This window comes from Hippocampus guttulatus, chromosome 19 (assembly GCF_054856545.1).
Source record: "Hippocampus guttulatus isolate MCC_2025c chromosome 19, RoL_Hgut_1.0, whole genome shotgun sequence".
In the NCBI taxonomy this organism is placed as follows: domain Eukaryota; kingdom Metazoa; phylum Chordata; class Actinopteri; order Syngnathiformes; family Syngnathidae; genus Hippocampus; species Hippocampus guttulatus.
Genome location: NC_141279.1, coordinates 4775644 through 4792403, shown reverse-complemented (window position 1 = coordinate 4792403; position 16760 = coordinate 4775644). Strand labels below are relative to the sequence as shown.

Sequence of the window (16760 nt, the reverse complement as noted above, 5' to 3'; positions counted from 1 at the left end):
TTTAAAGCGTCTTTTCTCGTGCGCGCTAATCCTTGTTTGGTTAACGCGCGGCACTTTAAATTCTTTGTGAGTCAAAACGTGGGATTAGCTGCAGTGTAAAGCTCCCCCAGGATTACAAAGTTTACTTTCGATTTAGCCATGAGTGATGCTGGTCATCGAACAGAGACGTTATCGGCGCTAATGAGGTTGTGGTTTTGATTTGTATTGCCATGGATGAGTTACATCGTAGCGGTTGATGTTAAGTTTTGCTCAATCGCGCTAACTAGCGAACGGAGCTTCATTTTTGCCATTTTTACCAATTATAGTAATAATAATGTACTGACAAACACTGAATACCAAAACAACTGTACTCCGACGTGTCCAGCCGTATCTTGTCAATCACCTTCATCTTGCTTGTCCTTTTTGTTTTCCGGGCGAGAAGGGCATTTGGGGGAGAAGCTGAGCTAAAACCGGTCCCATCATTTAGCTTGAGCACGGGACAGACAAGCCATAAATCATATCCTCTGACACGTTAATACGGACTGCGTCTGGGCAAGGACAACTTACTCATCTTGTTTGGAGTTGCTAGAAATATGACCGACACTTATGTGTCATATGTAAACGTAGCAGGGCGCTCATCACAACTGTGTTAGCTTTTATTAGCGCAGGATTGCGGGGAGGAGGGGGCGGGCTGCCATTAATAAAGGTAAGTGGCGGATTCTCATCAAGACTGACTGCGGCGCCAGTTTGAAAGAAGACAAAGTAGACTAGCGCTGTAATAAGGTCATCAAATGGCGGCGCAGCTGCTCTGCGTCTTGCAGTTGCCACTGCGTGAAATGTTTCGAAGCGACAATATTTGTCTCCGACAGGACATCCCACATTAGACAACCGCATGAGTGTTGCTTACCGTACTGGTTTGTTTATGTGTAGAGAACTAGTCGTTAGCATGTCTGACGCCTAGTTTCAAGGTTCTCAGTTCAAATCTTGGCTTTGGCCTTTCTGTGCAGCAGCCATCCCCAATTAGTCACCCACGGTCCAAATCCCGCCCGTGTGAGCAAAGCGTCCGGCTGCCAAGACCAGTGACACTTTTGTCATAGCCAAGCTTGCGAATGAATAATTTGTCACAAATACCTCAACAGGTCACCTTGCCCCCTACTCCCGTGGTTGTAGCCGTGATATTGTGAGCAAACCATGTGATCATCACTGCCATTCGGACCATGGGAGTTAGCGCTAGCTTTAACTTATGTTTGCATTCATTAGTACTTCTCTTTCACCGACACCCTCGACGAGAACACAGTTTATCACTCCCACCGCCGTCTGTTTACCGAGTCAGTCTGCACACGTTCCTCCCTTTTTTTTTTCCTCCTTTCTGTGCTTTCCCACCAGAGCATGTGGCCAATTAAGGGCTTTAGATTGATTGAGAAATGCAAAGGAGTGGAACACATCCCAGAAAAGAATCAGGAGAGCCTGGGATGGTTTCAGGGACAGATAAGGGGGGGAAAAATATTCTTATGTGAAGTGCAATTACTGGCCCCTTTTACAGGGATAGTCTGCAAAACTGAGACGTGTTAATATCGGGGGTTGATATGCCTTTCACGCAAAACCCGTCACAAACCGATGCAGTTGCAAGTACAGTATTTGAACTCTTGGGATGAACTCCTGCCTGCATGTCTGCAGGAAATCATAAAAAGAAATATGATCCGGTGTTCACGTAATTCACCACAAACACTATTTTCTTAAACTAATACCACACAGGCAATTACTGTACATGTTTCCATGTTTTGACAGAGCACGACTTGTGAACATCACCGTGCTGGGTAGGATAAGTATGTGAGCCTTTTGGATTTAATAAGTGGTTAAGCCTCTTTTGGCAGCAATAACTTCAACTGTAGTTGCAAAGCAGACCTGCACACAAGTTAAAAGGAATTTTGGATTCAGCATCCATTGACGATAGTAATGGAGTAGCAAAGCAGCCCCAAGACAAGATGCCGTTGTTGTTGAAAATATCTGCGTGTGAACACGAAATCGAGTGGAGGAAGTTTGTGGATTTTTGTCACCAAGTGGCCTGTCATTATTTTATATGCCGAAACTACGTTGTCATCTGTGCATAAAGCTTCTCCAACACAAAATATAGCATTTTTCTTACTAGGTTGCTGTTACATAAACGATACGCTAGCGTGTTGACATAATCCAATTAAGTCTAATCGAAGATGATCGTGATGGAGAAATTGCAGGCCGTCCGCTGCTGACGCACTTGTTTCCTTTTAATGATCGCGCCGGGAACACACACTGCTGCGCTTTTATCTCTGAGCGGCGATAAAATTCCAATAAAAGCGACGGGCGGTGGGCAGTTAGCGCACATGTGGACGGCTTCTCCACAGATGAATTAAACATGAGGAAAAGCGGACGAGGTTATTCATGAGGCGTGCGGGACGACGCTTAACGCTGGTCAGCGTGATCAATATCCAGAGCAAATGCAGAGCAAATGCCGAGGATGTGCAAGTAAAAGCGGAATTGCTGCAAAATTTTTATTTGCTTCGAGCATGGACGATTTTGGTGCCCGCCAAAGAAAATCTCTCCATTTTAATCTGCCAAATGTTCTCTGTCGTTAAGTGTCCATAAAAATATTGATCAGCTCTCATTTTGTTAATGACAATAATAAAAGTGATGATTCAGCGCTGAAGGAGCTTTGGAAATATGGCCTTGGAAAAAAAAAATCCCTTTAAAATTTAAAAAAAAATCAACTTGTTGTCCTTTACTAAAGGAAAGAAATGAAAGTGAAATTTATCAAAACAAGTCCTGATCTCTCCTGCTTAAAGCTTCTGAGATTTCCTTTATTTCTTCTGACTGTGCTTCCTTAAACTCTCTCCACTCTCATCGCAGCCATGTTGTTAGTGCAAGCAACGCATGTAAGAGTGGAAGCGCTTTACGCTACGAAAGTCACAAACAAGTCCATGAATGAAATAGTCTTGGCAAATTCAAATCAATGTATAAAATCGATTCATTGTTTATCCCGGGCGGCCCGGTAGTCCAGTGGTTAGCACGTCGACTTCACAGTGCAGAGGTACCGGGTTCAATTCCAGCTCCGGCCTCCCTGTGTGGAGTTTGCATGTTCTCCCCGGGCCTGCGTGGGTTTTTCTCCGGGTACTCCGATTTCCTCCCACGTTCCAAAGACATGCATGGCAGGCTGATTGAACTCACTAAATTGTCCCTAGGTGTGAGTGTGAGTGCGCATGGTTGTTCGTCTCTGTGTGCCCTGCGATTGGCTGGCAACCGGTTCAGGGTGTCCCCCGCCTACTGCCCGAAGACGCCTGGGATAGGCTCCAGCACCCCCCGCGACCCTAGTGAGGATTAAGCGGTTCGGAGAATGAATGAATGAATGTTTATCCCAAGTTGCGAGTTATCATGATGTTTTTTTTTTTTCTTTTAAGGTCTCCTTCAGCACGTGTGTCCTCGACCGACTCCTCATTCCCTCATTTCCTCAATGTCTCGAAACGATGAAAGAGAGCGTCAGACGTTCAGAAGGCTAATCTCTACAAATGTGGGTGAGCTGTGCCCTAATTTCAACTCTAACTATCCATTTCCTGCATCCATCACAGCACACATTGGGCTTCATTCTTCTCCCCCAAAGCCACTTATTACTTGTCATTTACACGGCAATCCCAACATTATTCAGTGTTTTCCTTTTCGGGAGAAAATATACACGCACTCACGGAATCCCTTCTGAAAGCGTTTGATTGCTGACGTGTTCAAATGATTGCTCATGTTCAAAAAGCAAAGGGGAGAGACTATCACATTTATTGTCGAGACGCTCCATTGATGTAATACATCAGCACACGGTGCCAAAGGCTCGTTCTTATATTTTTCGAAAGTGTGTGTGGGTGAAAGATGACAGCGAAGTTTGATGACTAGAAATAAAATACAAATTGAAAATATTCAGAGCTTTTATTTTGAAGGCCGTATCTCCCAGCAACGCATACTCGTATTACTTACATTTGCATTACTTCCACAAGGCCCGCATTGATGCATGTGAACACGATGCATGACCTCTGCTTCCTGTTATTTGTTGACATACAGAATTTTGGAAATGCATCCGTAATCCTCACCCCACACACACACGCACATTCACACAAACAGGCACTGTATCTCCTCTCGAAGTCTCCGGATGCCGAGCTCAAAACACACAGAGCCAGTTTCTTGTTTTGACGGGAGTGGCGGCGGTTAAAACACACCACACGTGTGGTGACCGTCACAACAGCCCTGTAAAGTATCCCGGCCTTCCAGAGCGGACGGAATGTCCATCTTTTTCCCACTCCCTTTCGTCTTCCCCCTCTGTGACTTATGCCGCAAGTGCCAGATGATGGCTTTTCCATGTGTCACTTGTCCGACAAAGTTGTGACCAAATGAAAAATAAAAATAAGGCGACATTCCGAGGTAGTTATAGCATATAAAGTACCTTTGTTTTGGATGAGCTTGGAATGATGAATAAAATGGGTGGCACAACAAAAGCACCCCGCCGAAAGGACCGTCAAACATTCCCAACGACCGGCAGAAAACATTTGGCATAAAGAAGCACAATTCCAGTCGGGGAGTGGACGAGAAGGGGGTACATGAAAGAAGGCCTTCATGAATCTCACTGTCTCAAGTTTCTAACTGGTCACCTTACACACACACACACACACACACACTTCACACAAAGCCACATCACAGAAAACCATGTGCTGAATGTCCGTAACGAGGAATTGCATCGGGATTGGCGCTGTGTCGTAAACAACGATGGAATGCCGCCCAATGAAAACTTACAGGCTTCAGTAAAGAGCCCAGTCTTTTGAAAGACAAAGAGTGAGAAACAATTATGTGTGTGTGTGTGTGTGTGTGTTTAAGATGAAATGGTTCGTATCCATCTCTGGAGTAAAAGTAAACTTGGAATCTAAAGTTTCATGAAAACGATCAAAATTTAGTCCCCAAAGTCAGTTTAATTTATGACCATGACATTCAATCGTCTTGTTTCCCAAAAGTAGCCCCACCAAAAAAAAAAGTCTCAAGGACACATACCCCTTTGGCGGTAATTGAGCTTCGGGGCGTGAGTTTTGGCCAACTGCAGTGCCTTGAGAATGTTTTTCCTTTTTGTAATTGTTTGATTGCTTATCCCATTCTATAAAATGGTACTGTATACTTTCTGTGGCATTTTTCTTTTTGTTTGGTGGTGTGGTATGACATTATCCTGATAGAAAATATGTCCCTTGGCTCATATAACCAACATACTAGACAGACAGCGACGCTAAATCATGAGAGATTTGAGTTTTTGTCCAGGCATGTGGGCGGAGCACGGCAATGGAGTGCGTGGACGAGGGGAACGTCTTCCGGCATTTGAACACAGTAAGGGAAATAAAAAGCCCAAAATAGTTGACGCTTCCAGACGCTTGGTATAGCAGAGCGATCACGATAAAAGGCCTTCATCGGGATGCAACAGGAGAGGGAGGAGGAATTGTGCAAAAAAGAAACATGCCTCTTGAGTGAAAACATCAGCGAGTAAGAATATTTCAAGGTTTTATGATGCGGTTTTCTTGTCATTCCTCAAGTTTAAAAGTCAATTGGGTTCAATTTAGATGGAGATGCAGATTCCTGGCAATGTAAAGTGGATTTATAGCAGGTTGAGAAGTACACAGCCGGATTAGGTTATGGGTTATGATTAGGTCAATGGGACATTATTCGTCCCGTGAAGCCATAAACGTCGGACAGAGCGGAGGGAGCACAGTCTTCTCCAGGAATTGTCTCTTAATGTCTGCTTTTGCAATCATTGATTCGCCGGGCCCGGCCCGGGATTTCATTTGACCTTTTGACGGACACGGCTTGCTGAACTTGATGCTTTGTGGATTTTCCCTTGAATCTGTCCTCTCTGGATAAATATTTCATCCGGCCAAATAATTGATCAATTGGGTTACAAAGATGGTTAAAAAAAATGACTTTGTAAATAAATTGCCTCCAAGTTTCTGTAGTTCAGGTGGAGGTCACAGTCCATTTGCAGATTGACTTCTTATGATTCCAGTCCACCGCCTTTAACTCGGGGTAAAGATTTCAAGCTGCGGTTTGTGTTTCAGTCAGGGTTCCAAGGTAAAGGCAGAGTTTCAAATCAGGTTTCTGTTGCAAGACAGGGTTTCAAATGAGGGTTTTGAAGCCTGGTTTAGGGTTTCAAAAGTAGCGCGCCCCTCTACTGGGACGAAAGCAAACCCGCATAGCCAACACAGAATTTACGAGAGGGAGGCAAGTGCGCCTGAGCGAGGCCTATTTACTCTCACCTAGGTGGAAAGCTACCGCCACCACAGTCAGGAGATTTACGACAGGGTTGACGCGACTTATTATTCCCGGTGGCTGCCGAGAATTGGATGTGGTCCTTTTGAGCGCGCACACTTTTGTTTATGACGCAGCAACCCCAGCCGCTGTGTGTGAAACCACAAACCAAAGACCACAGACAAACCTACCTCCTGTCTCAAAGCAGTTTTCTGGCCTTTTGGGAGTCCACCCCACAAGGCCCACTCATCTCCCATGCTTGCGTGTGGGCCAAGGTGAAAGGGGGGCTTCTCCGTTTGATGGATGAGCCGTGACCAATGAGAAGCCTAGCCGCAGAGATAGCGCATAAATGCTGGTGAACGTCAGGGTCATGAGAATACCTGCGATCCATGGAGAGGCGCTTGGTATCAGCCTGGCAGCTGAGGGTTCAGCTCCAAAATATCCATGATGACTATGCTCACAGGAACCATATTCCCTTCTCTTTGTGCCAGTGGCCTAATGGATAAGGCACAGTCTTCCAAAGCCTAGGATTGTGCGCTCAAGTCTCGTCGAGGGTGTTGGCTTTTTGTTCTTGTTGGGTACTGTTAAAAAAAAAAAACAAGAGTCTGTTTACTTTCGATTTCATTCTAATATTTATGAGTTTTTGTGCCCCAGTGGCCTAATGGATGAGGCACTGGCCTCCTAAGCCAGGCATTGTGGGTTCAAGTCCCATCTGGGGTGTTGACTTTTCCTTGTTGTTTGGTACCATTCAACAAAATGAAAAAAGTTGGGCTGTTTTGGCTGGATTTTATTAAAATATTTTCAAGTTGCTGTGCCCCAGTGGCCTAATAGATAAGGCACTGGCCTCCTAATCCAGGGACTGTGGGTTCAAGTCCCATCTGGGGTGTTGACTTTTCCTTGTTGTTGGGTACCATTCACCAAAATGAAAAAACTGGGCTGTTTTGGTTGGATTTTATTAAAATATTTGTAGATTTGTGTGCCCCAGTGGCCTAATGGATAAGGCACTGGCCTCCTAAGCCAGGGATTGTGGGTTCAAGTCCCATCTGGGGTGTTGGCTTTTCCTTGTTGTTGGGTACCAATGAATGAAAAAAACTTGGGCTATTCTGGTTGGATTTTCTTAAAATATTCTTAAATTATTGTGCCCCAGTGGCCTAATGGATAAGGCACTGGCCTCCTAAGCCAGGGATTGTGGGTTCAAGTCCCATCTGGGGTGTTGACTTTTCCTTGTTGTTGGGTACCATTCACCAAAATGAAAAAACTGGGCTGTTTTGGTTGGATTTTATTAAAATATTTGTAGATTTGTGTGCCCCAGTGGCCTAATGGATAAGGCACTGGCCTCCTAAGCCAGGGATTGTGGGTTCAAGTCCCATATGGGGTGTTGGCTTTTCCTTGTTGTTGGGTACCATTAAAAAAAATGAAAAAACTTGGGCTGTCCTGGTTGGATTTTATTAAAATATTTTTGAATTTGTGTACCCCAGTGGCCTAATGGATAAGGCACTGGCCTCCTAAACCAGGGATTGTGGGTTCAAGTCCCATCTGGGGTGTTGGCTTTTCCTTGTTGTTGGGTACCATAAAAAAAAACTTGGGCTGTTTAGGTTGGATTTTAATAAAATATTTGCAAATTATTGTGCCCCAGTGGCCTAATGGATAAGGCACTGGCCTCCTAAGCCAGGGATTGTGGGTTCAAGTCCCATCTGGGGTGTTGGCTTTTCCTTGTTGTTGGGTACCATTAAAAAAAATGAAAAAACTTGGGCTGTCTTGGTTGGATTTTATTAAAATATTTGTAAATTTGTGTGCCCCAGTGGCCTAATGGATAAGGCACTGACCTCCTAAGCCAGGGATTGTGGGTTGAAGTCCCATCTTGGGTGTTGGCTTTTCCTTGTTGTTGGGTACCATTAAAAAAAAATGAAAAAACCTGGGCTGTCCTGGTTGGATTTTATTAAAATATTCTTAACTTATTGTGCCCCAGTGGCCTAATGGATAACTCACTGGCCTCCTAAACCAGTGATTGTGGGTACAAGTCCCATCTTGGGTGTTGGCTTTTCCTTGTTGTTGGGTACCATTAAAAAAAATGAAAAAACTTGGGCTGTCCTGGTTGGATTTTATTAAAATATTTTTGAATTTGTGTGCCCCAGTGGCCTAATGGATAAGGCACTGGCCTCCTAAGCCAGGGATTGTTGGTTCAAGTCCCATCTCGGGTGTTGGCTTCGCCTTGTTGTTGGGTACCATTAAAAAAAGATGAAAAAACTTGGGCTCTCTTGGTTGGATTTTATTAAAATATTTGTGAATTTATGTACCCCAGTGGCCTAATGGATAAGGCACTGGCCTCCTAAGCCAGGGATTGTTGGTTCAAGTCCCATCTCGGGTGTTGGCTTCGCCTTGTTGTTGGGTACCATTAAAAAAAAATGAAAAAACTTGGGCTCTCTTGGTTGGATTTTATTAAAATATTTGTGAATTTATGTACCCCAGTGGCCTAATGGATAAGGCACTGGCCTCCTAAGCCAGGTATTGTGGGTTCAAGTCCCATCTGGGGTGTTGGCTTTTCCTTGTTTTTGGGTACCATTAAAAAAAATGAAAACTTGGGCTCTCTTGGTTGAATTTTATTAAAATATTTGTGAATTTATGTGCCCCAGTGGCCTAATGGATAAGGCACTGGCCTCCTAAGCCAGGGATTGTGGGTTCAAGTCCCATCTGGGGTGTTGACTTTTCCTTGTTGTTGGGTACCATTCACCGAAATGAAAAAAAAAACTGGGCTGTTTTGGTTGGATTTTATTACAATATTTGTAAATTTTTGTGGCCCAGTGGCCTAATGGATAAGGCACTGGCCTCCTAAGCCAGGGATTGTGGGTTCAAGTCCCATCTGGGGTGTTGGCTTTTCCTTTTTGTTGGGTACCATTAAAAAAAAATGAAAAAACTTGGGCTGTCTTGGTTGGATTTTATTAAAATATTTGTAAATTTGTGTGCCCCAGTGGCCTAATGGATAAGGCACTGGCCTCCTAAGCCAGGGATTGTGGGTTCAAGTCCCATCTTGGGTGTTGGCTTTTCCTTGTTGTTGGGTACCGTTAAAAAAAAATGAAAAAACCTGGGCTGTACTGGTTGGATTTTATTAAAATATTTGTGAATTTGTGTCCCCCAGTGGCCTAATGGATAAGGCACTGGCCTCCTAAGCCAGCGGTTGTGGGTTCAAGTCCCATCTGGGGTGTTGGCTTTTCCTTGTTGTTGGGTACCATTAAAAAAAAAAAAAAACCTTGGGCTGTTTTGGTTGGATTTTATTAAAATATTGTTAAATTATTGTGCCCCAGTGGCCTAATGGATAACTCACTGGCCTCCTAAACCACTGATTGTGGGTACAAGTCCCATCTTGGGTGTTGGCTTTTCCTTGTTGTTGGGTACCATTAAAAAAAATGAAAAAACTTGGGCTGTCCTGGTTGGATTTTATTAAAATATTTTTGAATTTGTGTGCCCCAGTGGCCTAATGGATAAGGCACTGGCCTCCTAAGCCAGGGATTGTGGGTTCAAGTCCCATCTGGGGTGTTGGCTTTTCCTTGTTGTTGGGTACCATTAAAAAAAAAGAAAAAAACCTTGGGCTGTTTTGGTTGGATTTTATTAAAATATTCTTAAATTATTGTGCCCCAGTGGCCTAATGGATAACTCACTGGCCTCCTAAACCAGTGATTGTGGGTGCAAGTCCCATCTGGGGTGTTGGCTTTTCCTTGTCGTTGGGTACCATAAAAAAAAAAACTTGGGCTGTTTAGGTTGGATTTTAATAAAATATTTGCAAATTATTGTGCCCCAGTGGCCTAATGGATAAGGCACTGGCCTCCTAAGCCAGGGATTGTGGGTTCAAGTCCCATCTGGGGTGTTGGCTTTTCCTTGTTGTTGGGTACCATTAAAAAAAATGAAAAAACTTGGGCTGTCTTGGTTGGATTTTATTAAAATATTTGTAAATTTGTGTACCCCAGTGGCCTAATGGATAAGGCACTGGCCTCCTAAGCCAGGTATTGTGTGTTCAAGTCCCATCTGGGGTGTTGGCTTTTCCTTGTTTTTGGGTACCATTAAAAAAAATGAAAAAAACTTGGGCTCTCTTGGTTGAATTTTATTAAAATATTTGTGAATTTATGTGCCCCAGTGGCCTAATGGATAAGGCACTGGCCTCCTAAGCCAGGGATTGTGGGTTCAAGTCCCATCTGGGGTGTTGACTTTTCCTTGTTGTTGGGTACCATTCACCGAAATGAAAAAAAAACTGGCCTGTTTTGGTTGGATTTTATTACAATATTTGTAAATTTTTGTGCCCCAGTGGCCTAATGGATAAGGCACTGGCCTCCTAAGCCAGGGATTGTGGGTTCAAGTCCCATCTGGGGTGTTGGCTTTTCCTTTTTGTTGGGTACCATTAAAAAAAAAAGAAAAAACTTGGGCTGTCTTGGTTGGATTTTATTAAAATATTTGTAAATTTGTGTGCCCCAGTGGCCTAATGGATAAGGCACTGGCCTCCTAAGCCAGGGATTGTGGGTTCAAGTCCCATCTTGGGTGTTGGCTTTTCCTTGTTGTTGGGTACCATTAAAAAAAAATGAAAAAACCTGGGCTGTACTGGTTGGATTTTATTAAAATATTTGTGAATTTGTGTCCCCCAGTGGCCTAATGGATAAGGCACTGGCCTCCTAAGCCAGCGGTTGTGGGTTCAAGTCCCATCTGGGGTGTTGGCTTTTCCTTGTTGTTGGGTACCATTAAAAAAAATGAAAAAACTTGGGCTGTCCTGGTTGGATTTTATTAAAATATTTTTGAATTTGTGTGCCCCAGTGGCCTAATGGATAAGGCACTGGCCTCCTAAGCCAGGGATTGTGGGTTCAAGTCCCATCTGGGGTGTTGGCTTTTCCTTGTTGTTGGGTACCATTAAAAAAAAAGAAAAAAACCTTGGGCTGTTTTGGTTGGATTTTATTAAAATATTCTTAAATTATTGTGCCCCAGTGGCCTAATGGATAACTCACTGGCCTCCTAAACCAGTGATTGTGGGTGCAAGTCCCATCTGGGGTGTTGGCTTTTCCTTGTCGTTGGGTACCATAAAAAAAAAACTTGGGCTGTTTAGGTTGGATTTTAATAAAATATTTGCAAATTATTGTGCCCCAGTGGCCTAATGGATAAGGCACTGGCCTCCTAAGCCAGGGATTGTGGGTTCAAGTCCCATCTGGGGTGTTGGCTTTTCCTTGTTGTTGGGTACCATTAAAAAAAATGAAAAAACTTGGGCTGTCTTGGTTGGATTTTATTAAAATATTTGTAAATTTGTGCACCCCAGTGGCCTAATGGATAAGGCACTGACCTCCTAAGCCAGGGATTGTGGGTTGAAGTCCCATCTTGGGTGTTGGCTTTTCCTTGTTGTTGGGTACCATTAAAAAAAAATGAAAAAACCTGGGCTGTCCTGGTTGGATTTTATTAAAATATTCTTAAATTATTGTGCCCCAGTGGCCTAATGGATAACTCACTGGCCTCCTAAACCAGTGATTGTGGGTACAAGTCCCATCTTGGGTGTTGGCTTTTCCGTGTTGTTGGGTACCATTAAAAAAAAAGAAAAAACTTGGGCTGTCCTGGTTGGATTTTATTAAAATATTTTTGAATTTGTGTGCCCCAGTGGCCTAATGGATAAGGCACTGGCCTCCTAAGCCAGGGATTGTGGGTTCAAGTCCCATCTGGGGTGTTGGCTTTTCCTTGTTGTTGGGTACCATTAAAAAAAAAAAAACCTTGGGCTGTTTTGGTTGGATTTTATTAAAATATTCTTAAATTATTGTGCCCCAGTGGCCTAATGGATAACTCACTGGCCTCCTAAACCAGTGATTGTGGTTGCAAGTCCCATCTGGGTTGTTGGCTTTTCCTTGTTGTTGGGTACCATCAAAAAAAAAACTTGGGCTGTTTAGGTTGGATTTTAATAAAATATTTTCAAATTATTGTGCCCCAGTGGACTAATGGATAAGGCACTGGCCTCCTAAGCCAGGGATTGTGGGTTCAAGTCCCATCTGGGGTGTTGGCTTTTCCTTGTTGTTGGGTACCATTAAAAAAAAAGAAAAAACCTGGGCTCTCTTGGTTGGATTTTATTAAAATATTTCTAAATTTCTGTGTCCCAGTGGCCTAATGGATAAGGCACTGACCTCCTAAGCCAGGGATTGTGGGTTGAAGTCCCATCTGGGGTGTTGACTTTTCCTTGTTGTTGGGTACCATTCACCAAAATGAAAAAAAAAACTGGGCTGTTTTGGTTGGATTTTATTAAAATATTTGTAAATTCGTGTGCCCCGGTGGCCTAATGGATAAGGCACTGGCCTCCTAAGCCAGGGATTGTGGGTTCAAGTCCCATCTGGGGTGTTGGCTTTTCCTTGTTGTTGGGTACCATTAAAAAAATGAAAAAACTTTTGCTGTCTTGGTTGGATTTTATTAAAATATTTGTGAATTTATGTGCCCCAGTGGCCTAATGGATAAGGCACTGGCCTCCTAAAACAGGGATTGTGGGTTCAAGTCCCATCTGGGGTGTTGGCTTTTCCTAGTTGTTGGGTACCATTAAAAAAAAAAAAAACCTTTGGATATTTTGGTTGAATTTATAAAAATATTAGTAAATTCTTGTGACCCAGTGGCCTAATGGATAAGGCACTGGCCTCCTAAGCCAGGGATTGTGGGTTCAAGTCCCATCTGGGGTGTTGGCTTTTCCTTGTTGTTGGGTACCATTAAAAAAAAAAACCTGGGCTGTTTGGGTTGGATTTTATTAAAATATTTGTGAATTTGTGTGCCCCAGTGGCCTAATGGATAAGGCACTGGCCTCCTAAGCCAGGGATTGTGGGTTCAAGTCCCATCTGGGGTGTTGGCTTTTCCTTGTTGTTGGGTACCATTAAAAAAAAATGAAAAAACTTGGGCTCTCTTGATTGGATTTTATTAAAATATTTGTGAATTTATGTGCCCCAGTGGCCTAATGGATAAGGCACTGGCCTCCTAAGCCAGGGATTGTGGGTTCAAGTCCCATCTGGGGTGTTGACTTTTCCTTGTTGTTGGGTACCATTCACCAAAATGAAAAAAAGAACTGGGCTGTTTTGGTTGGATTTTATTAAAATATTTGTAAATTTGTGTGCCCCAGTGGCCTAATGGATAAGGCACTGGCCTCCTAAGCCAGGGATTGTGGGTTCAAGTCCCATCTTGGGTGTTGGCTTTTCCTTGTTGTTGGGTACCATTAAAAAAAAATGAAAAAACTTGGGCTGTCCTGGTTGGATTTTATTAAAATATTTGTGAATTTATGTGCCCCAGTGGCCTAATGGATAAGGCACTGGCCTCCTAAGCCAGGGATTGTGGGTTCAAGTCCCATCTGGGGTGTTGGCTTTTCCTTGTTGTTGGGTACCATTAAAAAAAAAAAAACCTTGGGCTGTTTTGGTTGGATTTTATTAAAATATTTGTGAGTTTGTGTGCCCCAGTGGCCTAATGGATAAGGCGCTGGCCTCCTAAGCCAGGGGTTGTGGGTTCAAGTCCCATCTTGGGTGTGGGCTTTTCCTTGTTGTTGGGTACCATTAAAAAAAAAAAAACCTTGGGCTGTTTTGGTTGGATTTTATTAAAATATTCTTAAATTATTGTGCCCCAGTGGCCTAATGGATAACTCACTGGCCTCCTAAACCAGTGATTGTGGGTACAAGTCCCATCTTGGGTGTTGGCTTTTCCGTGTTGTTGGGTACCATTAAAAAAAATGAAAAAACTTGGGCTGTCCTGGTTGGATTTTATTAAAATATTTTTGAATTTGTGTGCCCCAGTGGCCTAATGGATAAGGCACTGGCCTCCTAAGCCAGGGATTGTGGGTTCAAGTCCCATCTGGGGTGTTGGCTTTTCCTTGTTGTTGGGTACCATTAAAAAAAAAAAAACCTTGGGCTGTTTTGGTTGGATTTTATTAAAATATTCTTAAATTATTGTGCCCCAGTGGCCTAATGGATAACTCACTGGCCTCCTAAACCAGTGATTGTGGTTGCAAGGCCCATCTGGGGTGTTGGCTTTTCCTTGTTGTTGGGTACCATCAAAAAAAAAACTTGGGCTGTTTAGGTTGGATTTTAATAAAATATTTGCAAATTATTGTGCCCCAGTGGACTAATGGATAAGGCACTGGCCTCCTAAGCCAGGGATTGTGGGTTCAAGTCCCATCTGGGGTGTTGGCTTTTCCTTGTTGTTGGGTACCATTAAAAAAAAAAGAAAAAACCTGGGCTCTCTTGGTTGGATTTTATTAAAATATTTCTAAATTTCTGTGTCCCAGTGGCCTAATGGATAAGGCACTGACCTCCTAAGCCAGGGATTGTGGGTTGAAGTCCCATCTGGGGTGTTGACTTTTCCTTGTTGTTGGGTACCATTCACCAAAATGAAAAAAAAAAACTGGGCTGTTTTGGTTGGATTTTATTAAAATATTTGTAAATTTGTGTGCCCCGGTGGCCTAATGGATAAGGCACTGGCCTCCTAAGCCAGGGATTGTGGGTTCAAGTCCCATCTGGGGTGTTGGCTTTTCCTTGTTGTTGGGTACCATTAAAAAAATGAAAAAACTTTTGCTGTCTTGGTTGGATTTTATTAAAATATTTGTGAATTTATGTGCCCCAGTGGCCTAATGGATAAGGCACTGGCCTCCTAAAACAGGGATTGTGGGTTCAAGTCCCATCTGGGGTGTTGGCTTTTCCTAGTTGTTGGGTACCATTAAAAAAAAAAAAAACCTTTGGATATTTTGGTTGAATTTATAAAAATATTAGTAAATTCTTGTGACCCAGTGGCCTAATGGATAAGGCACTGGCCTCCTAAGCCAGGGATTGTGGGTTCAAGTCCCATCTGGGGTGTTGGCTTTTCCTTGTTGTTGGGTACCATTAAAAAAAAAAACCTGGGCTGTTTGGGTTGGATTTTATTAAAATATTTGTGGATTTGTGTGCCCCAGTGGCCTAATGGATAAGGCACTGGCCTCCTAAGCCAGGTATTGTGGGTTCAAGTCCCATCTGGGGTGTTGGCTTTTCCTTGTTGTTGGGTACCATTAAAAAAAAATGAAAAAACTTGGGCTCTCTTGATTGGATTTTATTAAAATATTTGTGAATTTATGTGCCCCAGTGGCCTAATGGATAAGGCACTGGCCTCCTAAGCCAGGGATTGTGGGTTCAAGTCCCATCTGGGGTGTTGACTTTTCCTTGTTGTTGGGTACCATTCACCAAAATGAAAAAAAGAACTGGGCTGTTTTGGTTGGATTTTATTAAAATATTTGTGAATTTGTGTGCCCCAGTGGCCTAATGGATAAGGCACTGGCCTCCTAAGCCAGGGATTGTGGGTTCAAGTCCCATCTTGGGTGTTGGCTTTTCCTTGTTGTTGGGTACCATTAAAAAAAAATGAAAAAACTTGGGCTGTCCTGGTTGGATTTTATTAAAATATTTGTGAATTTATGTGCCCCAGTGGCCTAATGGATAAGGCACTGGCCTCCTAAGCCAGGGATTGTGGGTTCAAGTCCCATCTGGGGTGTTGGCTTTTCCTTGTTGTTGGGTACCATTAAAAAAAAAAAAAACCTTGGGCTGTTTTGGTTGGATTTTATTAAAATATTTGTGAGTTTGTGTGCCCCAGTGGCCTAATGGATAAGGCGCTGGCCTCCTAAGCCAGGGGTTGTGGGTTCAAGTCCCATCTTGGGTGTGGGCTTTTCCTTGTTGTTGGGTACCATTAAAAAAAAAAAAACCTTGGGCTGTTTTGGTTGGATTTTATTAAAATATTTGTGAGTTTGTGTGCCCCAGGGGCCTAATGGATAAGGCACTGGCCTCCTAAACCAGGGATTGTGGGTTCAAGTCCCATTGAAATTGTTGGCTTTACCTGTTGTTTGGTACTCTTTCAAAAAAAAATGCATCAGCGAATTCTGTTCTATTTCTTTAAAATATTTGCAGCTTTTTGTGGCTCAATGGCTCAGCTTCAGAAAACAGGTGAGTTGTGATTGCTGTTTTTAAACAAGTGAGGCGGTCTGGAGCATAAAGGAAATTTGGGGGTTAACTTCCCCTTTAAGAATGCTGCAGAAAGAATAAGATGTTTCCAGGAAGTGGACAGCAACGGTTGCATATGGTGGACACATGTCCTGAAGAAGACAGTAAGAGAAGTTTCTTCTTCACTTTGGGGCTGGGCCACAACATATGTTTGTCGCCACTCACAAGCCCTGTGCTCGATGAGCAACAGGGCGCCAGCCGGAGCCTCGTTAGACACCAAGAGTCACCCTTGAAAATCAATTACAAACAGGACAGCGCTGGCGCATCTGTTTCTGCTCTGGAGTTATGCGGCACTGTCTCCTTCCTACTCCGTCGCCATTCCGAAGCTTGTTCTTCTGGGATTAATGATAACACTGCAAGCTTGTGGGGCCGCTTGTAAATCAGGCTGGGTGAAATGGGGCAATGACAGATATGAGTAGTGGGGAGTCTCTGTTATTCCATGAAGCCATTTTATTGGAGTAGTGGAAACGGGGGTGTCATTATCGATGCTCAGTTTTT

The 16760-nt window shown here is 43.3% G+C and overlaps 1 protein-coding gene and 36 non-coding genes across 37 annotated transcripts in view; all 37 read left to right on the top strand.

Moving 5' to 3' along the window:
- cox10 (cytochrome c oxidase assembly factor heme A:farnesyltransferase COX10) overlaps window positions 1-16760 on the top strand; it is a 42622-nt gene that overhangs the window by 10828 nt on the left and 15034 nt on the right. Inside the window, exon 4 of the mRNA XM_086139133.1 lies at window positions 3411-3524. Coding sequence (XP_085995259.1) covers window positions 3411-3524 — 114 coding nt within the window. The remainder of the gene's footprint in view (window positions 1-3410; window positions 3525-16760) is intronic.
- On the top strand, window positions 7249-7321 carry trnar-ccu (transfer RNA arginine (anticodon CCU)). The gene has a single exon. It is a non-coding gene; the product is annotated as a tRNA-Arg (tRNA).
- trnar-ccu (transfer RNA arginine (anticodon CCU)) lies at window positions 7411-7483 on the top strand. The gene has a single exon. It is a non-coding gene; the product is annotated as a tRNA-Arg (tRNA).
- trnar-ccu (transfer RNA arginine (anticodon CCU)) lies at window positions 7576-7648 on the top strand. The gene has a single exon. It is a non-coding gene; the product is annotated as a tRNA-Arg (tRNA).
- On the top strand, window positions 7742-7814 carry trnar-ccu (transfer RNA arginine (anticodon CCU)). The gene has a single exon. It is a non-coding gene; the product is annotated as a tRNA-Arg (tRNA).
- Window positions 7900-7972, top strand: trnar-ccu (transfer RNA arginine (anticodon CCU)). Its single transcript has one exon. It is a non-coding gene; the product is annotated as a tRNA-Arg (tRNA).
- trnar-ccu (transfer RNA arginine (anticodon CCU)) lies at window positions 8733-8805 on the top strand. Its single transcript has one exon. It is a non-coding gene; the product is annotated as a tRNA-Arg (tRNA).
- Window positions 8897-8969, top strand: trnar-ccu (transfer RNA arginine (anticodon CCU)). Its single transcript has one exon. It is a non-coding gene; the product is annotated as a tRNA-Arg (tRNA).
- On the top strand, window positions 9066-9138 carry trnar-ccu (transfer RNA arginine (anticodon CCU)). Its single transcript has one exon. It is a non-coding gene; the product is annotated as a tRNA-Arg (tRNA).
- Window positions 9233-9305, top strand: trnar-ccu (transfer RNA arginine (anticodon CCU)). Its single transcript has one exon. It is a non-coding gene; the product is annotated as a tRNA-Arg (tRNA).
- Window positions 9400-9472, top strand: trnar-ccu (transfer RNA arginine (anticodon CCU)). Its single transcript has one exon. It is a non-coding gene; the product is annotated as a tRNA-Arg (tRNA).
- trnar-ccu (transfer RNA arginine (anticodon CCU)) lies at window positions 9732-9804 on the top strand. The gene has a single exon. It is a non-coding gene; the product is annotated as a tRNA-Arg (tRNA).
- Window positions 10060-10132, top strand: trnar-ccu (transfer RNA arginine (anticodon CCU)). Its single transcript has one exon. It is a non-coding gene; the product is annotated as a tRNA-Arg (tRNA).
- On the top strand, window positions 10393-10465 carry trnar-ccu (transfer RNA arginine (anticodon CCU)). The gene has a single exon. It is a non-coding gene; the product is annotated as a tRNA-Arg (tRNA).
- Window positions 10561-10633, top strand: trnar-ccu (transfer RNA arginine (anticodon CCU)). The gene has a single exon. It is a non-coding gene; the product is annotated as a tRNA-Arg (tRNA).
- trnar-ccu (transfer RNA arginine (anticodon CCU)) lies at window positions 10728-10800 on the top strand. The gene has a single exon. It is a non-coding gene; the product is annotated as a tRNA-Arg (tRNA).
- trnar-ccu (transfer RNA arginine (anticodon CCU)) lies at window positions 10895-10967 on the top strand. Its single transcript has one exon. It is a non-coding gene; the product is annotated as a tRNA-Arg (tRNA).
- trnar-ccu (transfer RNA arginine (anticodon CCU)) lies at window positions 11061-11133 on the top strand. Its single transcript has one exon. It is a non-coding gene; the product is annotated as a tRNA-Arg (tRNA).
- Window positions 11388-11460, top strand: trnar-ccu (transfer RNA arginine (anticodon CCU)). Its single transcript has one exon. It is a non-coding gene; the product is annotated as a tRNA-Arg (tRNA).
- On the top strand, window positions 11887-11959 carry trnar-ccu (transfer RNA arginine (anticodon CCU)). Its single transcript has one exon. It is a non-coding gene; the product is annotated as a tRNA-Arg (tRNA).
- Window positions 12211-12283, top strand: trnar-ccu (transfer RNA arginine (anticodon CCU)). The gene has a single exon. It is a non-coding gene; the product is annotated as a tRNA-Arg (tRNA).
- On the top strand, window positions 12546-12618 carry trnar-ccu (transfer RNA arginine (anticodon CCU)). The gene has a single exon. It is a non-coding gene; the product is annotated as a tRNA-Arg (tRNA).
- trnar-ccu (transfer RNA arginine (anticodon CCU)) lies at window positions 12875-12947 on the top strand. Its single transcript has one exon. It is a non-coding gene; the product is annotated as a tRNA-Arg (tRNA).
- On the top strand, window positions 13036-13108 carry trnar-ccu (transfer RNA arginine (anticodon CCU)). The gene has a single exon. It is a non-coding gene; the product is annotated as a tRNA-Arg (tRNA).
- On the top strand, window positions 13203-13275 carry trnar-ccu (transfer RNA arginine (anticodon CCU)). Its single transcript has one exon. It is a non-coding gene; the product is annotated as a tRNA-Arg (tRNA).
- Window positions 13372-13444, top strand: trnar-ccu (transfer RNA arginine (anticodon CCU)). The gene has a single exon. It is a non-coding gene; the product is annotated as a tRNA-Arg (tRNA).
- trnar-ccu (transfer RNA arginine (anticodon CCU)) lies at window positions 13539-13611 on the top strand. The gene has a single exon. It is a non-coding gene; the product is annotated as a tRNA-Arg (tRNA).
- trnar-ccu (transfer RNA arginine (anticodon CCU)) lies at window positions 13703-13775 on the top strand. The gene has a single exon. It is a non-coding gene; the product is annotated as a tRNA-Arg (tRNA).
- trnar-ccu (transfer RNA arginine (anticodon CCU)) lies at window positions 14033-14105 on the top strand. The gene has a single exon. It is a non-coding gene; the product is annotated as a tRNA-Arg (tRNA).
- trnar-ccu (transfer RNA arginine (anticodon CCU)) lies at window positions 14357-14429 on the top strand. The gene has a single exon. It is a non-coding gene; the product is annotated as a tRNA-Arg (tRNA).
- Window positions 14694-14766, top strand: trnar-ccu (transfer RNA arginine (anticodon CCU)). Its single transcript has one exon. It is a non-coding gene; the product is annotated as a tRNA-Arg (tRNA).
- Window positions 15023-15095, top strand: trnar-ccu (transfer RNA arginine (anticodon CCU)). The gene has a single exon. It is a non-coding gene; the product is annotated as a tRNA-Arg (tRNA).
- Window positions 15184-15256, top strand: trnar-ccu (transfer RNA arginine (anticodon CCU)). The gene has a single exon. It is a non-coding gene; the product is annotated as a tRNA-Arg (tRNA).
- Window positions 15351-15423, top strand: trnar-ccu (transfer RNA arginine (anticodon CCU)). Its single transcript has one exon. It is a non-coding gene; the product is annotated as a tRNA-Arg (tRNA).
- On the top strand, window positions 15520-15592 carry trnar-ccu (transfer RNA arginine (anticodon CCU)). Its single transcript has one exon. It is a non-coding gene; the product is annotated as a tRNA-Arg (tRNA).
- trnar-ccu (transfer RNA arginine (anticodon CCU)) lies at window positions 15687-15759 on the top strand. The gene has a single exon. It is a non-coding gene; the product is annotated as a tRNA-Arg (tRNA).
- trnar-ccu (transfer RNA arginine (anticodon CCU)) lies at window positions 15852-15924 on the top strand. The gene has a single exon. It is a non-coding gene; the product is annotated as a tRNA-Arg (tRNA).